Source organism: Grammomys surdaster, unplaced genomic scaffold (genome assembly GCF_004785775.1).
Source record: "Grammomys surdaster isolate TR1022 unplaced genomic scaffold, NIH_TR_1.0 373, whole genome shotgun sequence".
Taxonomy (NCBI): Eukaryota; Metazoa; Chordata; class Mammalia; order Rodentia; family Muridae; genus Grammomys; species Grammomys surdaster.
Window position 1 is genome coordinate 9,136,215 of NW_021604792.1, and position 12,086 is coordinate 9,148,300.

At 37.6% G+C, this 12,086-nt stretch overlaps 1 protein-coding gene and 1 pseudogene across 1 annotated transcript; one reads left to right on the top strand and one right to left on the bottom strand.

Annotated features, from left to right (window-relative positions):
• Window positions 1-1,537: 1,537 nt before the first annotated feature.
• LOC114632361 lies at window positions 1,538-2,474 on the top strand (annotated as a pseudogene).
• Window positions 2,475-8,560: 6,086 nt separating this feature from the next.
• On the bottom strand, window positions 8,561-9,532 carry LOC114632405 (taste receptor type 2 member 42-like). The gene has a single exon (XM_028780914.1). The coding sequence runs from the start codon at window positions 9,530-9,532 to the stop codon at window positions 8,561-8,563; it is 972 nt and encodes a 323-aa protein (XP_028636747.1).
• Window positions 9,533-12,086: the final 2,554 nt, after the last annotated feature.

Consider the following 12,086-nt stretch of genomic DNA (forward strand, 5'->3'; position numbering starts at 1 on the left):
CAGAGAATTAGGCAAGTAGCCTTTGTACTCTCTCTTGGCAGGCACTGCTAGCCTCTAACTCAGGTCTGATAATTTGAGGTCACAGGAAGAAAAGACACTTAGATAAGTCATTATAGTTTATTATTAAGTGTAAAAAGTTTCCCATGAAAGCTATCTAAGAGAAAAGGTGGAAAGGTCCTAGGTGGGGAAAGGGAAAAATTCTAACAAAGAAAAAATTCTAAGTGGAGAAATTCTAAGCAAGGAAAAAAGAAAGGGGAGAAAGGGCGGCTCCTAATGAACTTCTACATTTAAGACTACTCTATTCTACTACTACCATGACTACTGCTATGACTACTGCTTCTTTGTCTTTGTCTTCAGAACTTATGCATCTTTCAGAGTACATGGTCAAATGTTACAAGGTTCATCACAAGTTCACACCAAAATTCAAATCATAAATTGAAATAGAAGTTTACAACAAAGAATGTTTACATGCATATTCATTAGGAGTAATTATCTGACTAAACATCTATCACCTGTCTAGCTCCACAGGTTCACCGAAGATTTAAAACTATAACTCAAAAATACTCCATACCACTTGGTCGAATTAGTGTATTCTGGATGGAGCTTTGTTAAAATGAATGGGAAAAAAAAGTTGCTGTCACAGAAGAGATATACTGTGAGCCAAATATTGTCAAAGCTTGATTTTTGCTATTTGTTTCTACACAGAGCATTTTTAAAATTGAATATATTATGAGGATTCAAGACTCAGGTAGAACTCTTTAAATTTTCTACAGTGACCTCATCAATCATAACTTGCCTTACAGTGAAGGGTCAAAGCTCGCGCCCGGGGTTCGCGGGCGGTGGTGCGGACATGATACGGCACGGGCAGGGGCGTCTCGGGAACCGAGGCACTCAACACTCTCTCTTGATGGTTTGGGGCTTGCCCACTCGGTGAGGCCTAAACATCCGACATGCTGCCCCCGACAACCACAGGGTCCCGGGAGCAGGCACGCCGCCGGGTGCAGGACATGGCGCTGGCCAGGGGCCCCACGAAGACAGTACACAGGCTGTTGTTGTCAAGAAAAAGTGTCCCGTGGACGCTAGAGTACAGAGAGCACAGGGGCGGGCGGAAAAAGCTTCTCTCCCCCTCTCCCCGCCAAGTGGGTTTTCCACTTACACAATGAGTCCAGAATTTCAAGAGACAAGTGGAGCTGAAGGCATTTAGATTTATTGACATGGCAATGAGTTTGAAAGGTGGTGTGCTCTCAGGGCAGTCCTGAGTTATATAGGGAGGGAGAAAGGGGGAGGATCTGGGGAGGCATGCTTAATTTGGTCTGCCCTCTGGCCTTCATTAGTATGTAAATCCCTAGGCCCTGATGCCTACCCTCTAGCCTATGTGACTGAACAATGTAATTCTATGGAGATGTGACTGCTTTTCAGGACCCTGGATTCTGGGGAGCACCGAACTCCTGCCGGTTCTCAATCAGAGTCTCGGGGTTCTAGGCACCCTGCTCAGCCATGACCCAGGATACCCTTACACAGTCCCACAGTACAGACAATGGATGGAATCATACAGAGCATGTTTATATTCATTGTAATTGTAGAAATAATAATAGGATAGATTGGAAATGGATTCGTATCTCTGGTGAACTGCATGCACTGGGTCAAGAGAAGAAAGATCTCTGCACTGAATCAAATACTCACAGCCTTGGCTTTCTCCAGAATCTTATGACAGAATTCTTATGACAGTGTTGACTGATATTTCAGTGTCTACATAGTACTTATATGTCTTTTTAACTAAAAGAGTGCTTAAATTGATTAATTTCTATTTGATTTTCAGCAATCATTTTAGCATGTGGCATGCTGCATGCCTTGCCCTTTTTATTTTCTTAATATAGCTAATTTTTCTAACTCTATTTTTGTTTACTTAAAGATGAGAATTAACCAGGTTGTTTCAGGGATTTGGCTCATGTTTTTGGCCCTCTTGTTTCTAAACACTTTTCTGATAAACTCATACATTGATACCCAGATGCGTGACAACAGAGGACCTCTGCTATATGATTTCACTTTGAATAACACTTCATCACTTTACAGTATTATTATAGCCATAAACTATATTTTCACCTCCATACCCTTTACACATTCCCAGTCAACTTTTCTCCTGCTCATATGGAGACATTACAAGAAGGTGCAACAGCATTCACAAAGATGCAGAGATGCCCTGGCCAAGGCCCACATCAACATCTTGCAAACAATGATCACCTATGTCCTTCTCTGTGCCATTTTTGTCTAGCTCTTTTCATGCAAATTTGGAGGAGTGAATTATTGAAGAATATTCTTTTGATCTGTTCCTACGAGATTGTTGCACCAGTTTTTCCTTCAGGACACTCTTGTGTCTTGATCTTGGGAAACACAAACCTGAGAGGGACCTCTCTGTGCTATGGTGGCTGAAGCACAGGTACACATCATGGGTCCCTAAAACTTATTGCAGATGATCTTGCATATTCTAAAAAAAAACCTGATAAGAAATTCTGATGAGAAATTTCTGATAAGAAATTCTCCATGATTATTAATTTTCTTTAAGAAATTGTTTTGCATTGCTTTATCAGTTTTGTTTGTTATATTTGATAAAAGTTATATGCAAATATTTCACATGAGAAGCACAATACACGTATAATTTAAAATTATAAAGTTAGATAAGATATAGCATATTTTAGATATCAGGTTAACTAAAATGATTTTTTGTTTTATGTTTAATTGAGAAAGAGTTTGGAAGATGCTGAGAATCATGAGCTACTTAATTATAACTATGATACCCAAAGTACTTGTTTCAGAATTTAATTTTCTTAAATAAAATTATAATTTTAGTACTATATAATGTATATTTGCAAATACATTATATGTTTATATCATTTTTCAGCCATGTGCTATAACTATGTTTAAATTTTAAAAATGTAAAATGAGTAGAGCTCATGAGAGATGAGCTAATTACACACACATTGATGCTTCTTTTTGTCATCATGTACCAGGGCTGAGAGTCCACTGACTGTCAAAGAAATAGAAATTTGCAATATTTTGTGAGTGGGTCAACACATAATCAGCACAAACTTTTAAAATCATTCATTTGTTATATAAACAGTGGGGTGTGTGTGTGTGTGTGTATACATTTAAATGATAAAACACACAGATGAAAGTTAGAAGACAGTGTGAATTTGGTTCTTTTCACCACGTAGGTTCTAAAGATCAAGTAAGTGTCATTAGTCTTGGCAGCAAGAAATGTTTCTCGCTCATCATCCCTAACTCATCTAATTTTACATGTTGTTATAATATTATAAACAGCAGAAATTAAATAAATGTGCAAAATATATTTTAAAAGTTTCAAATGTTCTAAAATATGAAACAGAGGGAAACACAATTTGCGCCTCTATTTAGGGTGTTAAATATTGTGTTCAGTATCATATAATTGTACTTATTTTATAATTAAAGTTTTTTCTTCCCCTCAGAAAAGAAGGAGAAGGAGGCTTGGACGAAGGACTGTGAGAGTCGGGGGGGACCTTAAATGGTGGAGTAATCTAGATTTAAAGTGAATACGTAAAAAATAAAATTAAAATTAAAAATTAAAAAGGAGATAAAATGAGGTACAGATCTAAACAGGGAATTTACAACAGAGAAATTTAAAATGCCCAAGAAGAACTTAAAGAAATGTTGAAAGTCCTTAGTCATCAAGGAAGTCAAAATCAAACTGATCATGAGATTTCACCATACTCTAACCAGAATGACTAAGATCAAAAATTCAAGTGACTGCACATGCTGGTAAGGGAGTAAAGAAAATATTCCTCTTTTGGTGGGAGTGCAAAGTTCTACAACCACTCTGGAAATCCATCTGTCAGTTTCTCAGAAAATTAGGAGTAGTGGTACCTCAAGACCCACCTATACTACTTCTGGGAATATACCTAAAAAATGTTCCCTGATCAAGAAGAGAACATCTGAAATGTAAATAAAATATCCAAATAAATAAATAAATAAATAAATAAATAAATAAAATGTTCCATTATCCCACAAAGTCACTTGCTGAACTGTATTTATACCAGCTCTATTGTTAATAGCCAAAAACTGAAAGTAACCCAGATTTCCCTCAACCAAAGAATGGACACAGAAATCGTGGTTTATTTGAACAAAGAAATAGGATTCCACATAGATATTAAATACAAAAACATCATAATTTTACAAATTCATGGATGAAACTAGAAACTATCATCCTGAGTGAGGTGTCCCAGACCCGAAAGGAATTGCATTACAAAAGTCTAGCATGACTGTTCTCTGAGTGGCTCTACTCAGCAGATAACTAAACTAGATACAGAGACCCAACAGCCAAACATCAGCACAGCACTCAGGGAGTATTATGAAACAAACAGTTGGGGAAAGGATTGAGAGCCCTGAAGGGGCTAGGAACTCCACAGGAGGACTCTCAGTGTCAACTAATTTGGAACCTTGGTGACTCTTTTAAAATAGAAAAGGAAGGCTCTCTGTTAAAGTTGAGTGGATGAAAATTGAGTTTTCGAGTCCAGTATGCTGATTACTGAGAGAGTCTTGGCTAACTATGCATAACAAGGCTTAGCTCAGAAAAGCTGCTTGCTGCTTAAGGACAGAGTTCCCTTAAGGATGTATTTCTGTCTTTTCTAAACTGTGTTCTTCTCTGTTAAAATAAAAATAATATCGTTCACAAATGGGGTAAGATTAGATTTAGATTCTATGTTATGTTCATTGGATTAATAAAGGCTCGCCTTTTTTTCCTGCCTTCTTTGATAAAATACTAACTTTTTTTTTTTCAGTTCATTTTGTTGGAATGTTACTACTACTTCCTCAGATTACTGAGACTTGTCTTTTGGAAAGTTTGGCTGAACAGTTTACAGCTAAAGACTTGGTATGTATAAAACCTCAGCATTGCCTTTTCCCTCTGTTCTGACTCACTAAAATGTTATATGAGCTTCATGCAAATGCTTGCTGAGAAAAGAAGCCATTTAGTTCATGTGACTCCACCATATGTGCACCTGATTGTTGCAGAAAGCAGATTTAATACAAATAAAAATCAGAGGCTGGGAGGCAGATTCTCAGTAGGACTCCTGGGATTTTATTTTAAAACATTTGTGAGGGAGAGAAGACGAAAAAAGAGAGGGAGGGATGGAAAAAATAGAGGGAGGAAGAGAGAGAAAGAGAGACAGAGAGAGATAGAGAGGTTCACGCAGCCTTGTTGAAATATCTTATGGACTGTTTATTAAAATTTAGCTTCTGAACAAAACACACACACAGAGAGAGAGAGAGAGAGAGAGAGAGAGAGAGAGAGAGAGAGAGAGAAATAATTTAAGCTGTGGGGCCACTCCAGGAAGGCTGAAAGTCCATACAGCCTTTTAGAAGAAGGCAGCGGAGGATGAGAGTTTAGAGTCTGCAGTAACTCCAGAGTAAACTATAAAAGGCAGTTCTTATAGGATTGAAGACCCCCACTCCGGGGAAACCCTCACTCAAGTCTTGGGATGTCATGATCATCTAATAACTCGCAAGACACCAAAACTGGATGCAAACCACAAAAGACTTTATTTCCGGATTTCGAACTGAGGCCGATGCTCACAAGGGGAGCATCAACCACGAGGCTCGGGGAGCGAGGGATATTTAAAAGAGAAAATCGCAAACCAGGGGTTGAAGGGGGAAACCAGGAAGTGACAGTAGTTAGTCATAAACCAAGGTAGGGAGTGGGAAACATCTTACACATGTCATAAACCAGGGTGAGGAGGGGGCAAGGGGGTTGCTAAGGAGACATAACATAAAATAGCAGAAAATTCCAGAGGAACCCAACCTATATGAGTCAGGGTCATGTGAAAAACACTCTGTATAGCTATTCTTCTCAAAAATGTGGTCCTGCCATGTCATTGTGGCCTTGCCATGTCATTGTGGTCACCAGCTTCTTGGTTAGACCTACCTGACTTGCATTCTTTTCTTCTCTTTTTGTGGTTAGCCAGTTCCCGTAACTAGCCTGTCCACATTCTTAGCCTGCTTCAGAGAAAATTTTCCATGACCTTTAAAGAAAAACCTAAAGAAGAACCTATGTATATTTTATAAAATGGTCTTTATAGTTTTTCATTCTTCAGGATCATGCTATAAAAAATTGATTTTGTAGAACTTGATGAAATGATGGTGGAATGGAGTCATGTGAGACCTGAGGGAAGCAGAACTAGAAAAGGAATAGCAGCCACAGATGTGGGAGTGCAGACAAAGTCACATGTTGTTGCCAAGTAGGGCTGGCCCTCATCCCACATGGAAGCTTGGTCCACCACTGAGCCTGCCTTGCCCAGGTGATACCTGATAGGCTGCCCAGAGTTATGGAACCACTGATGCTGCTGCTGTAGAGTGAAAAATTATATATACTGGATATACAGAATTCTTTTTAGACATATAAAGTATTCTTTAAACTTTCTTTATAAAGACATGGAGAAACTGAGGCATGAAACAATTTAGGAATGTGGAAAGACCAGTCACCATTACTGGAACTGGCCTATCTGCAAAGAGTTAGGAAAGAATGTAAGTAAACTAGGTGGAACCAAGCTGGAAACCGCAGTGACAGGGCAAGGCCGAAGTAACAGGGCAGGACCACATTCTTGAGAAAGATAAGCGTACAGAGAGTTTTCACCTGACCCTGACTCCCGTAGGTTGGGTTCCTTTAGAATGTTCCACTATTTTCATGTTACACCACCCTAGCAACCCCCTCACCCCCTCCTCATTTCCTTGGTTTGTGGTTTTTCCCTTTAAAACCCCTTTCAAACTGGCAGTCGGGGTCAATTCAGCTCCTGCGTGGGCATACGAATTGACCGGCAGCTAGTTGTCACACGCCCTAATAAACAACCTTGCAATTGCTCCAGTACATGGTGTCTCGAGCAGATTACTGGGTGGTCGCGACTTTCTGAGACTTGAGTGAGGGTCTCCCCTCTGCGGAGGTCTTCACTGCATCTTAACCTGCTAGGGGTTGGAAAATACAAGGATGCATTGCTGCCCATAGGCTACACACATGATGGCCACGCCCTGACACTAAGTGGACCTGACACTAAAGACAGGGTTATATACAGCAGCCTGGAACTCTTGAAGGTCTGTCCCCAAATATGGTGCCCAACCACACTATCACTCTGATTGAGCAACATCTGGATATCTAAGATTTTAAAAAGTTCATTTTCTGGATTAAGCCTCATGAAAATACCCTGGTTCTTGCTGCCAGAAGTAATGTTGATATCCATGGTCTGTAAGGCCACCTGAGTCCCTGATGATGTTTGTTGTCCACTTTGTTGCTAGGCATAATGTTGATCTCACTGGTCCATGTTGCTGCAAGCTTGTATAGGCCAGGAAATATCTTTTGCAGTGGTATTATAATATTTTGACTTTAGATTCATAACTGAGAATGAGAGGTGTCAAAATTTTCTGTGACAACCTCTTGATACATTCTCCCAATCCCACAAAATAAACAGAAACAGTCCACGCAGGAAGCTATTGAAAACTGCCCTTTAAAGTGTGATAAAAATCCTAAAGTTTTTTGCCTTTGATGACCTATGGTGGTTATGTTGAGGTGGTGGCTCAGTTTTCTTTAAGGGGCTGCCCACTGGAAGTTTGGACATGCTCCAATGAATATGTGGAAAACCCAAATTGGACTAGGTGTTTTCTCTCTTTTTGGGTGGTGTGGGCTGTGCAGTGGTGAGAGGATAGCCCTTCAAGAAGCAGAAAGTAAGAATTTTCATATTGCATTGTAGGACATTCACATATAATTGATAAAAATACTACATTAGTGCTGTGGGGGAAGAAACTCATGAATGAATACGATCAATAACAAAACTTGGGTTTGTATAAGAACATTAGACTATGATTATAACCAGCCCATCCGCCTTATGATACAAACCTCAGACTGTAACATCATCATTACACAATTACCAAAACAGCAATGGGTCTGAGCTGTGGAGACTGAAAAGATGGCTCAGCAGGGAAGAGCGCTTGTCCAGGCAGAGGACTCAGGTTCATTTCCAGTACCCACAGTGTTATTCACAGCAATTTTTAACTGTATTTCCAGAGAATCTGATTCCCTCTAGTGAACTCCCTAGATACAAGAAACACATATGGTTCAAAGACATAGACACAAATAAAATATTTGTATATAAAAAGTAAATAAATACAGAGAGAACGTGAGAGAAACAGCTTTAACATGATTTAAAATATGAGTTGATATTTTTCTCTCTGTAACTTTAGATTTTCTTAATCTCATATAACATTTTGCCCATCTTCTACGCAATTGAGGCTTACAAGTAACTTTGATATCTAATGAATCATAAAACTTCCCTGTAAATTGAAATTTCATATCTTTTGCCTATAAAATTAACTATTCTCTTTAAAATATTTGAACCTAAAAGTAACAAAAATTTGTAAATGAATTCTAAAAAGATTGGTTTGTGTGTTATAACCTGACTGTGATATTATGTTTTTCTCATGAAAAGCAGTATGCTCTAGTCCATATATATTCAGAAGTACATAAAAAACTGAGCAGAAGAACAATTTACCGTGACCATCCAAGTATCCCTGTTAATCTGTCCCCTAGTATAGACTGGAGACTCTGGAGGAAGAGGATCAGCTCTTGAAACCGTCTTTTAAGATGTTGCAGGACATGAATTGCTCTCTGTCGAAGCTTGCTATTTCCCAGAATGAGAATAATTGAGTGAGTTAATGGAAAGACGTTTAATGTTAACCAGACAAAACTAACTGGCCTGTTCAATGGAAACAAAACTGATAACCACCGTACCACCTGCATGCAAAAAATGTGAATTATAAAGGGAACGAGGAAAGACACCAGCATTTTCAAGGCCTTCTTATGGATCTTGGTTCTGGAATCTTCAGAAGTGGTAGAAATCGAAACAAGTTTTCGGGAGCGATTCACCAAGGAAAAAAACAATAGAAGCAATGATGCTAGAGATACAAGAAATGGGACTAAATACATCATATCAAAAACAATTATCTTTTGAAAACCAATGGTCTCAGTTTTGTCTGAAAAGAAAGTCAGATTGCTTTTAGGTATCACATAAATATCTCTCCAAATAGGAAACATTTCAACCAGTAGAAAATAAAAGATCAATAAGAACAAAGAAAAAACAAGAAAAACCACAAGCACTCCTCTCAATCTCCACTTCAACCAGAGGAAAAGAGGATGGGAGAAGAGGGCTATTTTGAATAAGTAGAAAATGCTGAGGCAGGTGGCAAGCCATGTTGACAGTTGATCAGTTATAATCCAGAATATGTCAGAGCACTTTGCTAGACTGTAAGAATAATACAAATGAGGAGCTAGTTCTAGTATGGTTACATCAATAAATACCACCAACAGAGAGCTGATTCTGGAAGCTGCCAGACAGAGCAGGATGAAGTTGATGAAGGTGATTTTCTGGTTCTTCACCCAGTCAGAGCAATTTACCAGTCCAATGAACATATTCCCCAGCATTCCAGTTATAAATACTGCTATTACCAGTATCAGGTACATTTGATCAATCCTGTAATCAGTTACATAGAAAAATGGAATCCACACTTCTAGCAATTTGCCTCGCTGATCAGTTCTCAAACACACTTTCACAGAAAATGACTCTTTTCCATATTTATCTTGCTTGTTTCTACTGTAATTTTAGCTTTGATTGGAACTCCTTCAACTGAGTAGATATTCACATATACTTAGGTAAATTCTTAGACCTAAGTTTTTGTCTTTTTTCAACTTTAGTCCCACACTAAATCTATAAAGATCTGTCTATGAATACAGCCCCATATTTTTATTTGAAGTTGTTTTAAAAGAAGTATTACAATCTAATCCAGATAGTCTCTATGCCTATATCATCATTCATATACCCTTAAATTTCACATAGATGTAATGTCAGAAATAATAAAGTCAAATATATTAAAATACAAATTTGAATCAGATTTTTTTCATTGTACTATGTTCCTCCTCACCTGAAACACTAAACTCTGTGGAACCAGATGTCTTTGTTACTGTTCAAAGTAAGTGCTAAGAGAAGTCTCAATAATTTAGTCATGGATTCCATTAATATGCAGTGTATTTGCTATGTGTATGACATTTTATAAAAGTAACTTTTTAAAAAGATAAAATTAAGGAACACATAGAATAACAATAAGAGGAAGATTGAGTGAACACTTTTTAAAAAAAATTGTGTGTAAACACAGAAAAGGAGTAACTCTGTACTTAAAGCATCTTTGTAGAGGAGAAAGGAGAGGAGTGATAATTGGATCTTGGAAAAACTTACAATTTATGGAGAACTAACAGGTTAGATTTTGGATGAACTAAGCAAACTATAAAAAGTTACCAAAATAAAGCTATTTTTTTGAGAGTAAAGCCTTATCTTTGGTAATTTCTTATAGCTTCCTTATAGATGTTTCTTGGGTATGTTTGACTTGTCTTCACAATTAAATATATTCCCAAGTTTTGAGCTCTAACATTTCTTGTGCTACATTTGTTTTTGGCCTGAGGCATAACAGAGGACATTTAGATTTAAAACATACACATAGAAACTAAACAATGCTCTGCTCAATCATGACTTGGCCAAGAAATAATTAGAAAAAAATTAAAGACTGCCTCTGCCTCCCAAGTGCTGGGATTAAAGGCATGTGCCACCACTGCCTGGATGAGGCACTCACTTCTAAAGAAAATTCTGGAATATTGACTGATGAGTGACAAACAGTAAAGTATATCATTTCAAATGCACTGTATTCTGGATTTTGAATTCAAGCTGACTTTGTATTTTATTGTGTAGATAAAATTTTAAAATAATCTTGTGAGATGTTCTCAACTGGTATAGAAAGATTCTTTCCCTAGGATCTGTTGTGGTTCAGGAGGAAACTATGATGATTCCACGTCAGAATGAAAGTTATCAGGATGTGATTCAAAATACTTCTTCCTTTAATGTCTTGGTTTAGTTACAAAGGACTATAGTAGTAATAAAGCCTGGAAGGAAAAGAATATGGAATCTGACAATTTCTATGTGATGTTCCAAAATCACTTTAAATAATATACATTTTAGCAAAAAGCATTTTTATTAAAATCAATCCTTTTTTATTCCAAATTATACTATCATCTTCTGGGCTGCTCTTCAAAGAAAATCTTGTCTGAAACATGAAAATGAATGTTCTCATATTAAAGGTGTACTTAGACATTAAAGGTGGCATTGGCATTGTAGTTTGCGCAGTGGGTCGAGTTTGGAATCTTGCTGCTAAAAGTGATAGAAATTTTCCTATCATTTATCTTACTGCATTATGCCATTATTGAAGTTCTGAATTCATGAATGGGAAACTCATTACTATGTCACAGCAACTTTCCTTTGCTGAAGAATGCTTTACAATTGATTTTATGAGTGATTTTCTCAGAGGCAGATGGCTACTGAATCCAGATATCTTTACTATCTAGGTCAACGGAAAAGAAAAAAAAAGACTATTTGTAAAAAAAATGTCCCCAGAGGCTATGAACTTCTGAAAATTTATTTTAAAAAAGAAGTAAATAATGGGAAAATTTTGTGATTTGCCCCGGCCCGTGGCTTTAATACTACTATAGTCCTTTGTAACTAAACCAAGACATTAAAGGAAGAAGTATTTTGAATCACATCCTGATAACTTTCATTCTGGCGTGGAATCGTCATAGTGTCCTCCTGAACCACAACAGTTCCTAGGGAAAGAATCTTTCTATACCAGTTAAGAACATCTCACAGGATTATTTTAAAATTTTATCTACACAATAAAATACAAAGTCAGCTTGAATTCAAAATCCAGAATACAGTGCATTTGAAATGATATACTTTACTGTTTGTCACTCATCAGTCAATATTCCAGAATTTTCTTTAGAAGTGAGTGCCTCATCCAGGCAGTGGTGGCACATGCCTTTAATCCCAGCACTTGGGAGGCAGAGGCAGGAGGATTTCTGAGATCTAGGCCAGCATGTTCTACAGAGGACAGCCAGGGTTACACAGAGAAACCTTGTCTCAAAAAACTAAAAACAACATCAACAACAAAAAACAAACAAACAAACAAAAAACCCAAAA

What these genes read in the sequence shown, in the direction of transcription:
- LOC114632405 (XM_028780914.1), bottom strand. Translation starts at nt 9,532, where the DNA reads ATGTACCTGATACTGGTAATAGCAGTATTTATAACTGGAATGCTGGGG.